Source organism: Leucoraja erinacea, chromosome 8 (genome assembly GCF_028641065.1).
Source record: "Leucoraja erinacea ecotype New England chromosome 8, Leri_hhj_1, whole genome shotgun sequence".
NCBI lineage: Eukaryota > Metazoa > Chordata > Chondrichthyes > Rajiformes > Rajidae > Leucoraja > Leucoraja erinaceus.
The window spans coordinates 41,153,529-41,170,857 of record NC_073384.1 but is presented as its reverse complement, the minus strand read 5'-3'; the positions used below and the strand labels follow the sequence as shown (position 1 = coordinate 41,170,857).

General features: G+C 40.7%; 1 protein-coding gene across 2 annotated transcripts in view; it reads left to right on the top strand.

Moving 5' to 3' along the window:
* Positions 1-17,112, top strand: part of LOC129699611 (regulator of G-protein signaling 7) — a 311,380-nt gene extending 294,268 nt beyond the window's left edge. For both annotated transcript variants that reach the window (XM_055639566.1, XM_055639565.1), the window contains exons 15-17: positions 521-707; positions 1,885-1,974; positions 7,445-17,112. In XM_055639566.1, the coding sequence (XP_055495541.1) occupies positions 521-707; positions 1,885-1,974; positions 7,445-7,495 (328 nt within the window). In that variant the 3' untranslated portion in view covers positions 7,496-17,112. The remainder of the gene's footprint in view (positions 1-520; positions 708-1,884; positions 1,975-7,444) is intronic.
* Positions 17,113-17,329: the final 217 nt, after the last annotated feature.

The following is a 17,329-nucleotide window of genomic DNA, read 5'->3' as shown; positions in this document are numbered from 1 at the left end:
TCGCTGTTGCCACCAATAGGTTCCTTGTTTCATGCATTTTTACTCTTTCAGACTCTTCTCAGTTAGGCTATGGACCTTGTTGTTAGCTTTTGAGCTCAAATTATAGTCATGCAGTCCCATGCCCTTCGGCCCAACTTGCCCACACCGGCCAACATGCCCCATGCACACATGTCCCACCTGCCTGCGTTTCGCCCATATCTGTCCAAATCTGTCCTATCCTTGTACTATCTAAATGTTTCTTAAACGTTGCGATAGGCCCTGCCTCAACTACCTCCTCCGGCAGCTCGTTCCATACACCCACCACCCTTGGGTGAAATTGTTGGCCCTCAGGTTCACATTACATTTTCCCCCCTTCACCTTACACCTATGTCCTCTGGTTCTCGATTCCCCTACTCAGAGCAAGAGACTCGGAGCTATTCCTCTCATCCTATCCTTGCTCCTGTTTTCTTTGTTATCTCAATAGCTAACAATTGTTAATTGGAAACCGTGATAATCAGAATATATGTTGTCGTTTGAACAGGTTTTGGTTAGCGGTCCTGGACTTGAAGAAAAGGCCCATCCGTGAGGTGCCATCACGCGTTCAAGAAATCTGGCAAGAGTTTTTAGCCCCGGGAGCCCCGAGTGCTATAAACGTGGACTCCAAGAGCTACGATAAGACCACACAGAATGTGAAAGACCCGGGAAGATATGCATTTGAAGATGCCCAGGTGAGCATGTTATACTGCCAATGTAAAATAATGTGATTTTATTTAGAATTGCTAGAGGAAGTGTACATTCACCTCAATCAAAAGAGCAAGTTGTGCAGGAACATAGTGGGTCAGGCAGCATCTGTGGAGGTAAAATGACAATCACCGTTTGGAGTCGAGACACTGCCCCGGCTCTGAGAGTGTAAGGGGGCAGTAGAAAGTATGAAGTGGTGAGTGGTCAGCGCATTGAGTACAATGTTACAATCTTACACGTTGTTAGTGAGACTATATATGGAATGTTATGTGCAGTTCTGGTCGCCTATCTATTGGAAGGATGTCATAGAGCTGGAAAGGGTTTAGAGAGGTTCACAAAGATGTTACTAACATTGGAGGGCTTGAGTTTTAAGAAGAATCTGGGTAAGCTGTAACTGCTTTCAAGTGGTAGGTTGGGGGAGGGGTCGTATAATGGTAGAGGTCCACCACCGATTTTCCAGCAGCCTTGGTTCCAGAGCTTGGCTGGATTATCCATGTTGCCAGACCAACAGAGGTCTTGGCCTCTAAGGGGAGTCGAACAGTACCGGAAGGGTCCACTTAGGGTGCCGGGGAGCCGAGATACTGACCTGTAAAGTCGACCTCGGAAGTCAGCTATTAGAACGGATCTGCCGGCTCCGGTTGGGCAGGAGTTCCAGACCCCCTGCTGCAGGGGGGCAAGTTCGACCTGTTGAAGTCTCGCGGAAGTGTCAATGAGGTAGAGATCGTCCTCCCACATACTAGGTACAATTTACAGAGGCCAAGTAACCTACAAACCTGCTCGCCTTTGGAATTTGGGGGGAAACTGGAGCACCCGGAGAAAATGCATGCAATCACAGGGAGAACGTACAAACTCCGTACAGGCAGCACCCGTAGTCGGGATTGAATTCAGGCCTCTGGCGCTGTGAGGCAGCAACTCTACCACTGCCATCCCTCACATGTGGATGTATTGAAAAGAGCAGTAGGCAAAGATCAGGATAACGAGGTATAGGCGCAGAAGAAGAAGTGAAGTGTGTGGAGGACAGGTTGAATCATGGGGCAGACCTGGGGTGGTCTACTCCCACTACTATTTTCATACATTCTTATGTTCTCATTGTTAGACTTCACTATGGATGTACTTGCATAATGTAACCTGCTCGCGTTTACAGTTGACATCTTGTTCGTTTAGGAGCACATTTACAAACTGATGAAAAGTGATTCCTACCCACGTTTCATACGTTCCAGTGCCTATCAGGAGCTGCTCCAGGCTAAAAAAAAGGTAATCGCACGTGACTGTGGTTTTTTTGGCACTTGTCAAGTCTTCAGTGATATACTGGAAATATATGGCAGCAGAAACATGGGCAGTTGTGAGGAGACTTGATTGAAGTATATAATATTATGAGAGGCAGAGGTAGAGGGGACATTGAGAGAGACAATGTGGTACTTTTTGCCAGGGTGGTAATGTCCAACACTAGGGCATAGCTATAAGGTGAGAGTGGGAAAGTTAAATGGAGTGATGTAGGACACTTTTTTTACACAGTGTTAGGGGGCTAGAACGCAATGACAGAGGTGGCGAAGAAGGCAGATATGTTGGTGGTGTTTAAGAGACTTTTATATAGGTACATGTAAGTCCAGGGAATAGAGGGATATTGGTCATCCTTTGTCTCTGTCAAATGGAGTTTGTACGTTTTCCCCTTGAACACGTGGGTTTTCTCCGGCTGCTCCGGTTTCATCCCACATTCTGAAGACGTGCAGGTTTGTACGTTAATTGGCTTTGGTAAATATTGTAAATGGTTTCTAGTGGGTAGGATAGTGCTAGTGTACAGAGGTGATCGCTGGTCGGCGTGGACTCGGTGGGCCAAAGGGTCGGTTTCCGACTGTATCCGTAAACTAAACTAAACTAAACTAAACTAAACTAAACTAATTCTGCAGCTAGATCACCCACCTGGAACACCTCCACTTTGGAAAATAGGACATGGAATGTCACCTTAAGTTGGAACTTGGGAAAGTTTAAATATTTTATAGTGTTAACGAGAAGACATTGTACAGTGCCTGACAACTCGGAGAAAAATTGATTTTCCTTGTTCAAGGCTTTAAATATTTATATTTTAAAGAGTTCAAATCTGTACAGAAGCAGCTGCTATTGAGGACAAATGTTATTCTCTTTCTAATATTTAATTGAAATTGATGCCTGCAATTGCCTTACCAAAATGTATTTTCTTATTAGTTTAGCTTAGAGATACAGGGAGTCCATGCCACCAGTGATCACCCCTACACTAGTTCTATCCTACACACTAAGGACAATTTACACGAGCCAATTACGTACAAACCCGCATGTCTTCGGAGTATTGAGCACTCGGAGAAAACGAGTGTTTATAGGGAAATAGACACAAAGTGCTGGAGTAACTCAGCGGGTCAGGCACCATCTCTGGAGAACATGGATGGGTGGCATTTCATGTTGGGACCATTCTTCAGACACAGAGTCACAGGGAGTAAGTATAAACTTTGTACAGACAGCACCCAACCCAACTCTACTGCTGCGCCACTGTGCTGTCCATATAGGAGCGGTTACATATAGGAGCAATTACTCGATTTTATCTGTTCTAACAATTGCTGGATAGGGTCTCTATGCTTTGCAGGGAACACCAATGTGATCAAAGAATATTGAACATAGGGACCATGGGGTTCACGTCCATGCTTCTCTGACAGTACCAAAACAAGTAGATTTGGTGGTAAAGAAGATATTACATGCTGGCATTCATAAGGTGGAGCACAGAATGTAAAAGTTGGGATATTATATTTCAACTTTACTAAAAACTGATTAGACTGCACTTAGAGTATTAGAACATAGAGCAGGACATAACAGGAATAGGCCCTTCGGCCACAATGTTTGTTCCGAACATGATGCCTAGCTGAACTGATCTGCCAGCACATGATCCATATCCCTCTATTCCAGGCACTTCCATGTGCCTATCTAAAGCCTCTGAAACACCACTATTGTATCTGCCACCACCACCATCCCTGGCAATGATTCCAGGCCCCTACCACCCTCTGTGTAAGAAATGTGCCCTGCACAACTCTTTTAACCTTCACCTCTCTCACTTTAAATTGATTTACATAGAAACATAGAAAAATAAGTGCAGGAGTAGGCCATTCGGCCCTACGAGCCAGCACCGCCATTCAATATGATCATAGCTGATCATCTAAAATCAGTTCCTGCTTTTTCCCCATATCCCTTGGTTCCTTTAACCCAAAGAACTAAATCTAACTCTCTCTTGAAAAGAGATTTTGCTAACCTCTCCCTGTAACTGAAACCCTCTAATCCAGGCAACATTCTGGTAAACCTCCCGTGCATACTTTTCTAAGATTCCACAGCTTTTCTGTAATGGGGGACCAGAACTGCATGCAATATTCCGCATGCAGCCAAACTAAGGTCCTGTAGAACTTCATCATGACTTCTTATATTCAATGCCCCCTTGTAATGAAGGCAAGCATACCATAAGCTTTCTTTACCACCGTATCTATTTGTGCTGCCATCTATGAACTTGTACTCCAAGATCCCTCTGCACATCACTGCTGTTAAGGGTCTTGCCTTTAACTGTATACTCTCGCCTTCAATTCAACCACCTTTAATGCTAAGACCACATTAGTACTTGATTAGGACAGGTGTCAGAGGTTATGGGGAGAAGGCAGGAGAATGGGGTTAGGAGGGAAAGATAGATCAGACATGATTGAAGGGTGGAGTAGACTTGATGGGCTGAATGGCCTAATTCTACTCCTATTCCTTATGACCTTATGACCATCCATTGTCTAGCTGCTGCTAATCTATATGCCTATCCAAAAGTCTCTATCATATCTGCCTCGTGCATTAACCCCAGCATCATGTTTCAGGCACTCACCACACACAAAAAAAATGCCTCGCACAACTACTTTAAATGTTGCTCCTCTCTCCAGAAAGTTATGCTCTCTAGTATTTGATTTTTCTATCCTAGGAAAAAAAAAGGTTCTGCCTGTCTAACCTATCTATCTATGCCACTCATAATTGTATATACCATCAGGCCTACCTGCAACCTCCAGTGTTTCACAGAAAACAATTCAAGTCCGTCTAACCCCGTAGCTAATACCACCTAACCCAGACAGCATTCTGGTAAAGATAGACACAAAGTGCTAGAGTAACTAGCATATGATGAGCATTTGACGGCACTGATCCTATATTCCCTGGAGTTTAGTAGAATGAGGGGGGACCTCATTGAAATGTACAGAGCAGTGAAAGGCTTGGATAGACTGGAGAAAGTGCAAAGGAGGTTCACCAGGATGTTGCCTGGTTTGGAGAACATTTAGTTATGGGGAGAGTTTGAATCAGCTGGCTTTGTTTTCCCTGGAGTGAAGGAAACTGAGGAGTGATGTGATAGTGGTATATAACATGATAAACAATAGAGAAGACAGTCCAAATCTTCTTGCCCATGTTAGGGATATCAAAAGCTAGATGTTTAAGGTGAGAGGAAGGAGTATTAAGAGGGATTTGAGAGAAAACTTTTTACACAGCGAGTGACTGTAGGCAGCACAGTGGCGCAGCATTAGAGTTGCTGCCTTACAGCACCAGATACCCAAGTTTAATCCTGACTATGGGCGCTGTCTATGAAGTTTGTATGTTCTCCCTGTGGCACATGGGTTTTCTCCGGGTCCTCCAGTTTCCTCCCACACGCCAAAGATGTGCAGGTTTGTAGGTTAGTTGGCCGGTAAAATTGTAAATTAACCCTAGTGTGTAGGAAAGTGTTAGGGTACAGGGTGCTCGCTGGTCGGTGCGGTCTCAGTGGGCCAAAGGGTCGGTTTCCACACTGTATCTATAAAGTAAAACAAAGACTAATATCTGGAATTCTCTGCCAGAAAAGATGGATTGAGTCAGAAAGTTGAAACGTTTATGTCATAGGAGCAGACTTAGGCCATTCGGCCCGTCGTGTCTACTCTGCCATTCAATCGTGGCTGATCAATCTTTCCCTCTCTCCTGCCTTCTCCCCATCCTTAGAGTCCTAGAGTTATTCAGCATGGAAACTGGGCCTCCAGCCCAACTCATCCATGCCTACCAAGATGTCTATCTGGGCTGGCCCATATCCCTCTACACCTTTCTTATCAGATCCAATCACTACAGTTGAGAGAAAGACAGACAGTCATTCAGATAGGCAAGGCATTGAAGGATGCAGAGCTAATGCAGGCAAATAGGATTAATGTAGATGGGCAAAAAGGTTGGCATGGACAAGCTAGGCCAAAGGGCCTGTCCCTGTGCTGTACAACTCCATGACTATGACTCTTAAGTATACAAATCAGATAGTAAGGGCTTCATTGCAAGCAAATAGAAATGCAGAGAGTAGTTTTTAATAAACATTGTTTTTACTCCCTAGAGAATGAGACTAAGGAGTAAAAAAATCAATTGTAAGGAAATGGCAAAGAGCAAATAGTCGTGTTATGGTAGAGGACAGTAAAATCATTTGAATAACCGATGATATTCAGAATTAAAGGAGGTGAGGCGGAACTTATTTTGTCAGAGGGTAGTTAATCTGTGGAACATTGCCACGGAGGGCTGTGGAGGTCAAATCAGTGGATATTTTTAAGGCAGAGTTAGACAAATTTGTGATTAGAACAGGTGTCAAGGGTTATGGGGAGAAGGCAGGAAAGTGAGATTAGGAGGCAGAGATCAGCCATGATTGAATGGCGGGGTAGACTTGATGGCTTAATTCTACTCCTACAACTTGTGAACTTTTGAACTTGTGAACAGGGGAAAATAAGAAGAAAAAGAGACATGGAAATGTAAAGCAAACACTGTTACTGAGTAAAAGTAGCAGACAAAGCTAATGTTGGACCTGCTGGTCTTTATCTTAGGATCTTTAAAGAAGATGCTGTAAGAAGGTGAATGTATTGTTGGTGAACTTCCATAAATCTCCAGATTATGGAAGTGTTCACACAAGACATATAGAAGACTGTAAGTGGAGCATCCTTATTCAAGAAAAAAGAAGGGTAGGGGAGGCAGAAATTCTAACACCTATGAATGAGACAGTGATATTTAGACATTTAAAGCACCATGAAATAATTAAGCAAAGCCAACATAGTTTTAGCAAAGGGAATCCATGTGTGGCAAATTTGTTAGCGTCTTTGAGAATGTAGCCAGCAGGGTTAAGAAAGATGGAACACAGAGTTCTGGAGTAGTTCTGAATCTGAAGGGTCAGAATCTGAAGGGTCATGACCCGAAACGTCACCGATCCTTTTTCTCCAGCGATGCTGCCTGACCCGTTGAGTTACTCCAGCATTTCAAAGACAATTTTGGCTTTTTTCCCATTGATTTTGAGACCCCACTTTATTATGTTTTTCTTCTGTCATTTAGCTTGGAACTGTCATAGATAGCATGCATGCTACACTCTATCTTCAAATAATGTCAGTATTATTTAGAATGCAGAGATGTTGGTTACTACAGTTTCCAAATAAGATATATGTTTATTATTTGAGGAAAAAAAAGGTGAGTACCATACAGCAATTGGAAAGTGCAAAGTATAAATATAGGGATTTATTATTCTGTCACCATGTATGTCTATTATGTATATCATGGGTGGAGATTAATAGTTCATTCATCTTCTGTTTACAGAAAAACATTCAATGGGGATGTTGGTTCATTTGGTTTTGAAGTTAATTTCTGCACATGAATGACTACCATAGCCATCAGTCTCACTGACAAATTCTCCTTTGCTTTTCTTGCACAGGTAAAGTCACTTACTTCAAAGCGGTTGACAAGCCTGGTGCAGTCTTATTGATACACATACTCGCACTTCAGCTGAGGAACGGACCTGATCAGTTGTTCAAAGTTATAATTCACTGTGTATCCTGAACCAAGAAGGCATTGTACCATTCTTTGCATGAATGAGGAACTGACTTTTTGTTTCCTCCATGTGTGCACAAAGACATTGCAGTCATGTATTGAGAGGGTGGGTAGAAGGGGCGATTGTTCCCCCAAATCTTTTTTTGTTTCCTTCATACAGTGCCATATCAACCAGGCTGTTGTGTGCTGTGTCTCCATTGATAACAAGTTAAGGTTTACCATAATATTAAAACTCCCATTTTGAAGATGAATCACACACCAGATTACATCTGAAAATTATTAAATGATTATGATTCATACACTGAAATAGTAGAAAAAATTATTAAGTACATAGTACATATGATATTGTCCAAATGTTTATATTGCTTTCACAAAAGACAATGAGCAGAGAAAGATACAAGGGCTTGTTAGAGTATCCTTGATGGGAGTCATCTGTGCTAATATTTTTATGTTTTTCTGTCTTATTTTTATACAATACAATGAATTCACTATTTATTCCAAATTTATTATAGTTTGTCTTTTACTCTTTATTTTTTCACATTCATTTATTTTCACATGGTTTTTATTTATATTGGGTTTTTCACTATTTTTTTTGATACTGTTTCACAAGATGAGAACCATTGTGTTAATTAAATCAGTGAGTTTCAGTTCTTAAAGGTCAAAGCATTTATATGATATCGCAAATGACTAGCCAATCTTGCTTGAAAAATATTATTTAAAAATACACAGCACCATAGAGATATTTTGTAAATTTCAGGTTTATTTCTTAATAACTAGTCGTCAAAATAAAATAAATATAATGAGTTTAAAGTAGTTCAGAGTTTTTTTAATATTTTCTTTGTAAGAAAATGGCAGTATGTTGCAGATATTGCTGTAAAGCAGGCTTGTGTTTCAATCATTAACTTGTGACAATCACCAAAAAGGAATTCTTGCAGGAATATTAGCTTCACTCAAGGATCTTACTTTCACTTTCACATCTACTTGCCAACTCACTCATTGAAAGGGAAGAAAGTCTCAGATCAGCTGATGAGGGAAGGATGCCTGTTTTCGTCCAAACACGTCCATGCTGACCAAGACACCCATCTAAACTAGTACCATTTGCCCACATATTATCCATATCCTTCTAAACCTTTTCTATCCAGGTACTTATCCAATTGCCTTTTAATTATATCTAAGGGAAATCCTGTCACTACAGTATAATAACCCCTTTATATATGATGTCGAGTCAAGAGACAACAGTATTTTATTGTCATATGTCCCGAAACAGAACAATTAAATTCTTACTTGCAGCAGCACAATGAAATGTAACCATAATAGTCTGCAAACATCATAAACAACAAAAATGATCAGTATACGCATGCACACACGCACACTCGCACACACACATACAGCGTAAAGCCAGAACAACGTCTCCAAATCGATGTAGTTTAGAGCCTATTTGGAGGTTGTGTTTAATAACCTGATAGTTATAGGGAAGAAGCTTTTCCTGAACTTGTACATTACAGTTTTCATGCTCCTACACATTCTTCCCAATGGCTTCAAATCTTTATGATCTTTGTCTAATTATCCTTCCTTTCCTACTCATTACTTGCAAGTAGAACATTTTCATTATTGAAAACAAAAACGGTATTATTGGATTAATTCAATGTGATGGATACCTAGTAAGTGGTGAAGATCGCTCAATAGAAAAGTTGAACAATCTCTGCGATAGTTTATGCAGATGCATAAGAGATTAATAAGGAGACCAAATAAAATAAAAAATCTGGCTAGAGAGTAGGAGTATTAATGTATCTGCCATTCAGGAATAAAATATTTCTTCCACCCAGGAGAAATAGCCAAATAAAACAGATGAAGTCCCAACAGTGACCAACAACAAGCATGGAAGGCTGTGGCCTTGATAAAAATGGAAAAGGAAAATAATAATTTGAGTAAGGAGGTATGGAACTGTTTCCTAAGATGTGGTCAGCATGATGATATTGAAAAAGATGACCCAAAGATTGCACAGAACAAAAACAAGCGCAAGAAGAGATTGAGTGTAGAAATATGTAAGGAAAGTCAAACAAAGATAAAATGATCTTGCATCAGAACCATCTCCCACCATCCATGAAGAAAGTTTGTCAGGTGACCAAGGGATTATCTGTTCCACTGGTCAACATGCTAAATGCACTGCAGCTCATCAGATCTCTGCATCAGGTAAAGCAACCTGAACCTCCAGATTCACTTCATATTTCAAGAGAAGTTGAATACACAGCAATTATGAAATATAGTCTTTGAATCCTTAAAGAAAAATAATTATAATAAGATAAAAAGCTGCCCTCAGTCACATGTACCAAAGGCAAATTGTAGAGCAGGGGACCTGCTGCCTCACAGCGCCAGAGACCCGGGTTTGATCCTGACCTCAGGTGCTGCCTGTGCGGAGTTTATACCTTCTCCTTGTGACTGCTTGGGTTACCTCCGGGTGCTCCGGTTTCCTCCCCCATTTCAAAGACGGCGGGTTGGCAGTTTAACTGGCTTTTGTAAATTGCCCCCAGCTTCAAAAGTGGGATAACATAGAATTAGTGAGTGGGTGATCAATGGTCCGCATGGACTCGGTGTGCCGACATACCTGTTTCCATGCTTCTTCTTCTTCTTATCGAGTCCACACACAGGATTAGAAGTTGCTCAGCCAGAGCTGAACACACCTCTCGGCATCTGCACACAATGGTGTCTGTCTTGTCACTTCTTGTGCTTCTTGTGCGTGGTGGTGGAAAGATTGGTGGAAACAGGGCTGCGACGTGAACGCTCTTTCCTTGACCCCGTTTCCACGCTGCATCTCTTAAATAAAACCTGAATTTTGGTTTCAATGATGTCAAGCGGTTTACGTTTCAGATGCAGATCATTGTGTGGTAACTGCATTTTGTGCTTTGCACAATCTTTTTCAGTCGTCCATATTTCACTCTCTATTTTCATTCATTTATCTTGATTTAATAAACCAGCTCATATTCCCTTCCTACTATTGACTCAACTTTTTTGTTGAGCATACCACATAATTTTAAATCCCTCTCATTGATTATAATCGGTCTTAGAAAATCCATTTTGCATTCTGTCAGCTGATGGATTAGTGATATTGGAAATAATAGATTTAAAGCAAAATGTATAAGAGCTGTGCAACTAATCTCAACATGTCAAGAATCCCAAAAGCACAAAAAGAGATTATTTGCCATGATCCAGATTGTATGGTTTAGAGCCATAAGGTCATACAGCATTGAAACTGGCCCTTTGGCCCAACTTGCACACACCGACCAACATGTCTCATCTACACTAGTCCCACCAGCCTGCATTTGGCTCGTGTCCCTCTAAACATATCCTATCCATGTACCTGTCTAAATGTTTCTTTGATAGACACAAAATGCTGGAGTAACTCAAAGGGTCAGGCAGCATTACTGGAGAAAAGGAATAGATGTTGTCTCAGGTCAAGACCCTTTCTTCAGACTGAGAGTCAGGGGAGATGCAGCAACTGTGGATTGTTCTACCACAGAAGGTAGTTGAGGCCAGTTCATTGGCTATATTTAAGAGGGAGTTAGATGTGGCCCTTGTGGCTAAAGGGATCAGGGGGTATGGAGAGAAGGCAGGTACAGGATACTGAGTTGGATGATCAGCCATGATCATATTGAATGGCGGTGCAGGCTCGAAGGGCCGAAGAATAGCTTACTCCTGCACCTATTTTCTATGTTTCTATGTTTAACTCTATCACTGTGCCACCACAAAAGCCCAGCTACAAAGGTTGATTATTACCAACCACAAATATATGCCAAAACTCTAGCAGCGTGACATCATTCCTGCTTCCTCACCAATCCACCCTCGTAGTGAGATGGCGCAGCAGTAGAGTTGTTGCCTTACAGCAAAATGCAGCGCCAGAGACCCGGGTTCGATCCCGACTACGGGTGCTGTTTGGAGTTTGGAGTTTGTATGTTCTCCCCGTGATCTGCGTGAGTTTTCTCCGAGACCTTCGGTTTCCTCCAACAGATGTACAGGTTTGTAGGTTAATTGGCTTGATTAATTGGTCCGAGTTCCTGGTCCCAGGACACTGATGCAATTATCAAGAAAGCACATCAGCGCCTCTACTTCCTGAGAAGATTACGGAGAGTCGGTTTCTCAAGGAGGACTCTCTCTAACTTCTACAGGTGCACAGTAGAGAGCATGCTGACCGGTTGCATCGTGGCTTGGTTCAGCAACTTGAGCGCCCTGGAGAGGAAAAGACTACAAAAAGTTGTAAACACTGCCCAGTCCATCATCGGCTCTGACCTCCCTTCCATCGAGGGGATCTATCGCAGTCGCTGCCTCAAAGAGGCTGGCAGTATCATCAAGGACCCACACCATCCTGGCCATCCAGGTAGAAGGTACAGGAGCCTGAAGACTGCAATGACCAGGTTCAGGAATACCTACTTCCCCACAGCCATCAGGCTATTAAACTTGGCTCGGACAAAACTCTGAACAACATTATCTGTTATTTGCACTTTATCATGTGTGTATATATTTATATAATGGTATATGGACACACTGATCTGTTCTGTAGTCATGCCTACTATGTTCTGTTGTGCTGAAGCAAAGCAAGAATTTCATTGTCCTATCAGGGACACATGACAATAAACTTTCTTGAATCTTGAATCATAATTGGCATGATAATATGTAAAATTGTCCAGTGCTGAATGATGCTCTACCTGGAGTTTATCAGCGTACTACATCCAGATCCAGATCCGGACAGTCCACTGAATCCAAATTAGCCTTTCGCCCATACGTGATATCCATAATGACTGTTCATCTTAATTTCACGTCCAGAGTTGACAGGATTCCGAAAGAGGAGACATTAACAATCAAAATGAAGTATTTGTGCTTATTGGAAGCAAGTATTTGGCATGCTTCCCATGGCATTACACTTGTGCAAAGGAACAAATGGAAAATTATGCATGTGTCCGATGCCTGTGTTACATTCTCAGCAAGTGCCAAAAAAGTCTATTTCATCTCTTGGTATATTTTGGATTTAAGCTCAAATTCCAGAGGTGAAAAGATACCTGGGCTAATGAATTTATCATTATTCCCTGTCCCTATTCAAACTGTAACATCTTTCCGGAATTACTTTATTTCTAATATTAAATCATAATTTGGAATACTGCCAATGCTACTTCTTATTATCAAGTCCACATCACAAGATTAGAAATTGTTCAGCCAGAGCTGAACACACTTCTCGGCATCTGCATACTTGTGCTTAGGCTTCTTGTGCTTCTTGTGTGTGGTGGTGGAAAGATTGGTGGAATCAGGGCCACGACGTGAACGCTCTTTCCTTGACCCAGCCAATGCTACTGAAATCAGTAGTTTAAACAGGTACTATCACAACAAGAAAGAAACATAAGTGGCAGAGACCCAGGTTCGATCTCGATCACGGGTGCTTTCTGTACAGAGTTAGTATGTTCGTCATGTGACCTTGTGGGTTTTTCCAGGTGTTCGGTCTCCTCCCACATTCCAAAGACATACAGATTTGTAGATTAATTGGCTATACATTAAAACTGTCACTAGTGTGTAGAATTGTGCTAGTGTATAGAGTGATCGCTGGTTGGCACAGACCTGCACTGTATCTCCAAAGTCTGAAGCCTACTGTAGATTAATTTACTTTGGATCATGTCCGTGGGTCCATTTATGAGTCCATGCATTTTTGATCTTTTGAACATATAACTTATGAATGCCTGATTAGCTATGAATGAGGATATTGTAATTATATTAGTTGTGAATAGGTCATAACAGGTGAAACAAGGCAAAAGGTGTTTAGTTTAACAGATGCCTCAGATGGCCAGCATTGGGTAAAGTACAGACTTGTGTCATGCAGAGCAACAACAGTTAGAAGCCACCTACCTTCTGACAAATTTATTTATTCCTGTTGAATCTCCCTAATCTCATACATCACTTTTAAGTCAGCAACAACATTAAGTATTAGTCTGGAAGGTATCTAGTTCTTCTTGGAAGGTATTTTGACTTTGCTGGTAGGTTTTTAGCCGGCCTGCTCTAACAAACTCAATGAAATGGGCGGCACAGCGGTGGAGTTGAAGCCTTACAGCGCTCGCAGCGCAAGAGACCTTTGTTCAATCCCGACTACAGATGCTGTCTGTACGGAGTTTGTATGTTCTCCCCGCGACCGCGTGATTTTTGTCTGAGATCTTTGGTTTCCTCCCACACTCCAAAGACGTACAGATTTGTACGTTAATTGACTTCGTATAAGTGTAAATTGTCCCTAGTGTGTGTAGGATAGTGTTAATATGCGGGGATTGCTGGTCGGTGAAAACTATGTGGGCCGAGGAGCCTGTTTCCGTGCTCTATCACTAAACTAAACTAAAATGGCTACCATATACCAGTCAGTGGCATTAAGACCAGTGATTCTACCAATCATGACTGTTGTTGGCACTTTCATTCTTTACAGCTCATATTTTACAAAAAAAACCTCCACACTCAATCAATACACCAAGCATGAATTATTTAAATTTTATCCTTTCCAGATGGATGGTAAACCTTTGTAGTTCATTGGTCTTATTTTCAGTTATTTCTCTCTAGGCAAGAACACATGGGGCAGAATTAGGCCATTCAGCCCATCGAGTCTGCTCTGCCATGGCTGATTTATTTTTCCTTCTCAATCCCATTTCCTACCTTCTCTCCATAACCTTTGATGCCCTTACTAATCAAGAACCGCTTTAAAAATACACAATGACTTGTCCTCCACAGCAATAGATTTTGCAGGTTCTCCACCCTCTGTTTCTTGTACATTGTGATAGTACCTGTTTAAACTACTGATTTCAGTAGCATTGGTAGTCTTCCAAATTAAAATGTAATATGAGAAATAAAGTAATTCAGGAAAGATGTTGCAGGTTGAATAGAGACAGGGACTAATGATAAATTAAGAATGAAATTCTTCCTCATCTCCATTCTAAAGGTACGTCCTTTTATTCTAAGGCTGAACTCTGTGGTTATAGACTCTCCCATTACTGGAGACATCCTTTCCATGTTCACTCTATCTTATAAGACTCCTTACAAAGGCAGTGACATTGGGTGAATCAATCGATGAATATCTGCTTCTGCCAGGGTCACTATTATTCTCATTGAATACCACAGATCAATGGGAAAGTGGCCTATGTTCAAGTGTTGCCGTGAAATGATACATTCGGCGATACAACAGCTGGGTTACAGTTGTTATCTTCAGTGAGATAGAACAGAGTAACCCTTTCTGAAAGTACGAGTGCTTCACATAAGCACTAAATGCTTCCATCTCCTCAAACTCAGTAGCAGTTGGCATCGTGCAAAATGTCCATTTCATGCCAAACTGATATTTTTTTGCTATTGTGGATTGATAAATTGCAACATGACCATTAATTTCCCATTTCGATGGATAAAATCTTGAATGGCTTTGCTGCTGCTAAGGATATTTTACACATTGCATAGACTGATCCTGACATCGATTTGGAAGAGTCAAAGAGTCATGACTATAGAGTAATGTGTAGGAAGGAACTGCAGATGCTAGTTTATACTGAAGATAGACACAAAATGCTAGAGTAACTCAGGCAGGCAGCATCTCTAGAGAAAAGGAATAGGTGCCATTTTGGGTCAGAACCCTTCTTCAGACGTATTTTTATTAGGACACATTGCACCACTTTCTTTTTTTTCCTGAAACATAGAGACCATCAGACCCTTTTAATAGCAACTGAGTAAATATTTATGCCAAATTGTTTAATGGTTGGCCACATTTGTTTAATGTCTACATAAAGAGTAAAATGCAACTTTCTTATGAACTGTGTCACAGACTATACTTGTAGAAGTAGCCTGGTTTAACACGGGTGTCCGTCATTAAAAAAACATCTTGTGAGAAATGTAAAACATAAGTAACTCAGAACTATAATTAAATCTACACTGATTAAATGTAGAAGGAAAGCCTGAATTATTTCTATATCTTACAAATTCTTCAGGAATTATGATTACTCTTTATAGAATGAAAATAATAAAATGTAGATAATTATTGTCTTTGTGGTTGTAGTGGATTAAGATAAAACTTTCCAAATCACGATGTATGGGTTATAAAAAAACACTCACTCTTGCCTACAGCAGGGTTGCATATGAATATGTATAATTTTTCAACCCTTTGTACTCATAGGTGATAATATCAAAGCAGAAATATTCCTTCAGTTTAAAGCAATCTTAGCAGTTCTATGTACAGCAATGGCGTCATAACAATTTTATCTATGCAGACTCTATTTCACACATTGGAAGTTCACTGCCTCTCATAATTTAGTTAACTAAATCACAAGAAATTGCGTTTTTGTTTGGGTATTTTGGAACATTATGAGGCTTTAGGATTGGTAAAGAAACCACAAGGCCCCCAAGCAAACAGTGTTGTCACTATTATTGCCTTAAGGTCATAAGGAACAGGAGTAGAATTAGGCCATTCACCCACAAAGTCTACTCTGCCATTCAATCATGACTGATCTATCTCTCCCTCCTAACCCCATTCTCCTGCATTCTCCCCATAACCTCTGACACCCGTATTAATCAAGAATCTGTCTATCTCTGCCTTAAAAATATCCATGGTCTTGGCCTCCACAGCCTTCTGGCAAATAATTCCACAGCGTCACTACCCTTTGACTAAAGACATTTCTCCTCATCTCCTTCTCTAAAAGAATGCCCTTTAATTCTGAGGCTATGAACCTCTAGTCCTAGACTCTCCCACGAGTGGAAGCATGCTCTACACATCCACTCGATGCAAGCCTTTCCCTGTCAATCTGTCCAGCCTCATTCAGACGGATGTGCTGCAGATGTACCCGATGTTGAGATTTTGAAGCAACTCCTAGCGTGTTCTTTTTTGGTTTCCAGGCTTAACTGACAATACTGTTAGTTAACTGACCACACTTCAGTAATTCGACTTTTGAATTCTGTGGTGTGGTCTTCAGCGAATGGGCAGAATTTAGTGAAAAAGTTGGGACTACCATATTTTTTCTCACCATCATTTATAGTGCAGCTTTAAGATGTGTGAATTCTGAGGCGATAATTGTGAAGAAATTAGTGAAGTTGGAACATTTTAATTCTTGTGTCATATGTAATAAAAAAATCTATCCCATTAGTCTACACTTGCACTCTAAAAATTATTTTACTGTCCAATTAGTTGTGATTACTTATGTACCAAATTATTCATTTGCTTCCTGATTGATTTATGGCTCTATAGCTTGGTAATAATATTCTTTATACTTGAACAACGAGTTTTGAAGTATATGTACAGTATATTATACTATCCAATTGTATTTAAAGCAAAATCCAGTGGTTCAATGCAGGCCGGGTGCTTATCTTCGGAAAAGTTTAGTGATAATAAAGATTAAATAATGTTTCTCTATTTGTCCATTTCAAATGTTGGCAACTGTCAAGAAATTTTCTTTATTATAATAAAAGCCATCACAAGAATGTCACATAAAAATTTATTGCATTCACTTTCCAAAAAAAAATCCCATTAAAGTATTAAATGGTTTAGTTATGAAATAAAATATGCTGTAAAAAAAAGCGTTTTTAATCTGAATAATTTAGTTTGATATGCAGCATGAAAAACAAACTTCAGTTCATCAGGTCCACGCCAACCATCGATCACCCGTTCACACTGGTTTTATATTATCCCACTTTATATTATCCCAGGGGGCGCTGCACTGGCGGCAGCCTGTCGGCAGTGTGCCCGTTTTTTTCAACTTTTTTTCTTATATTTTTTTTTTTAGTA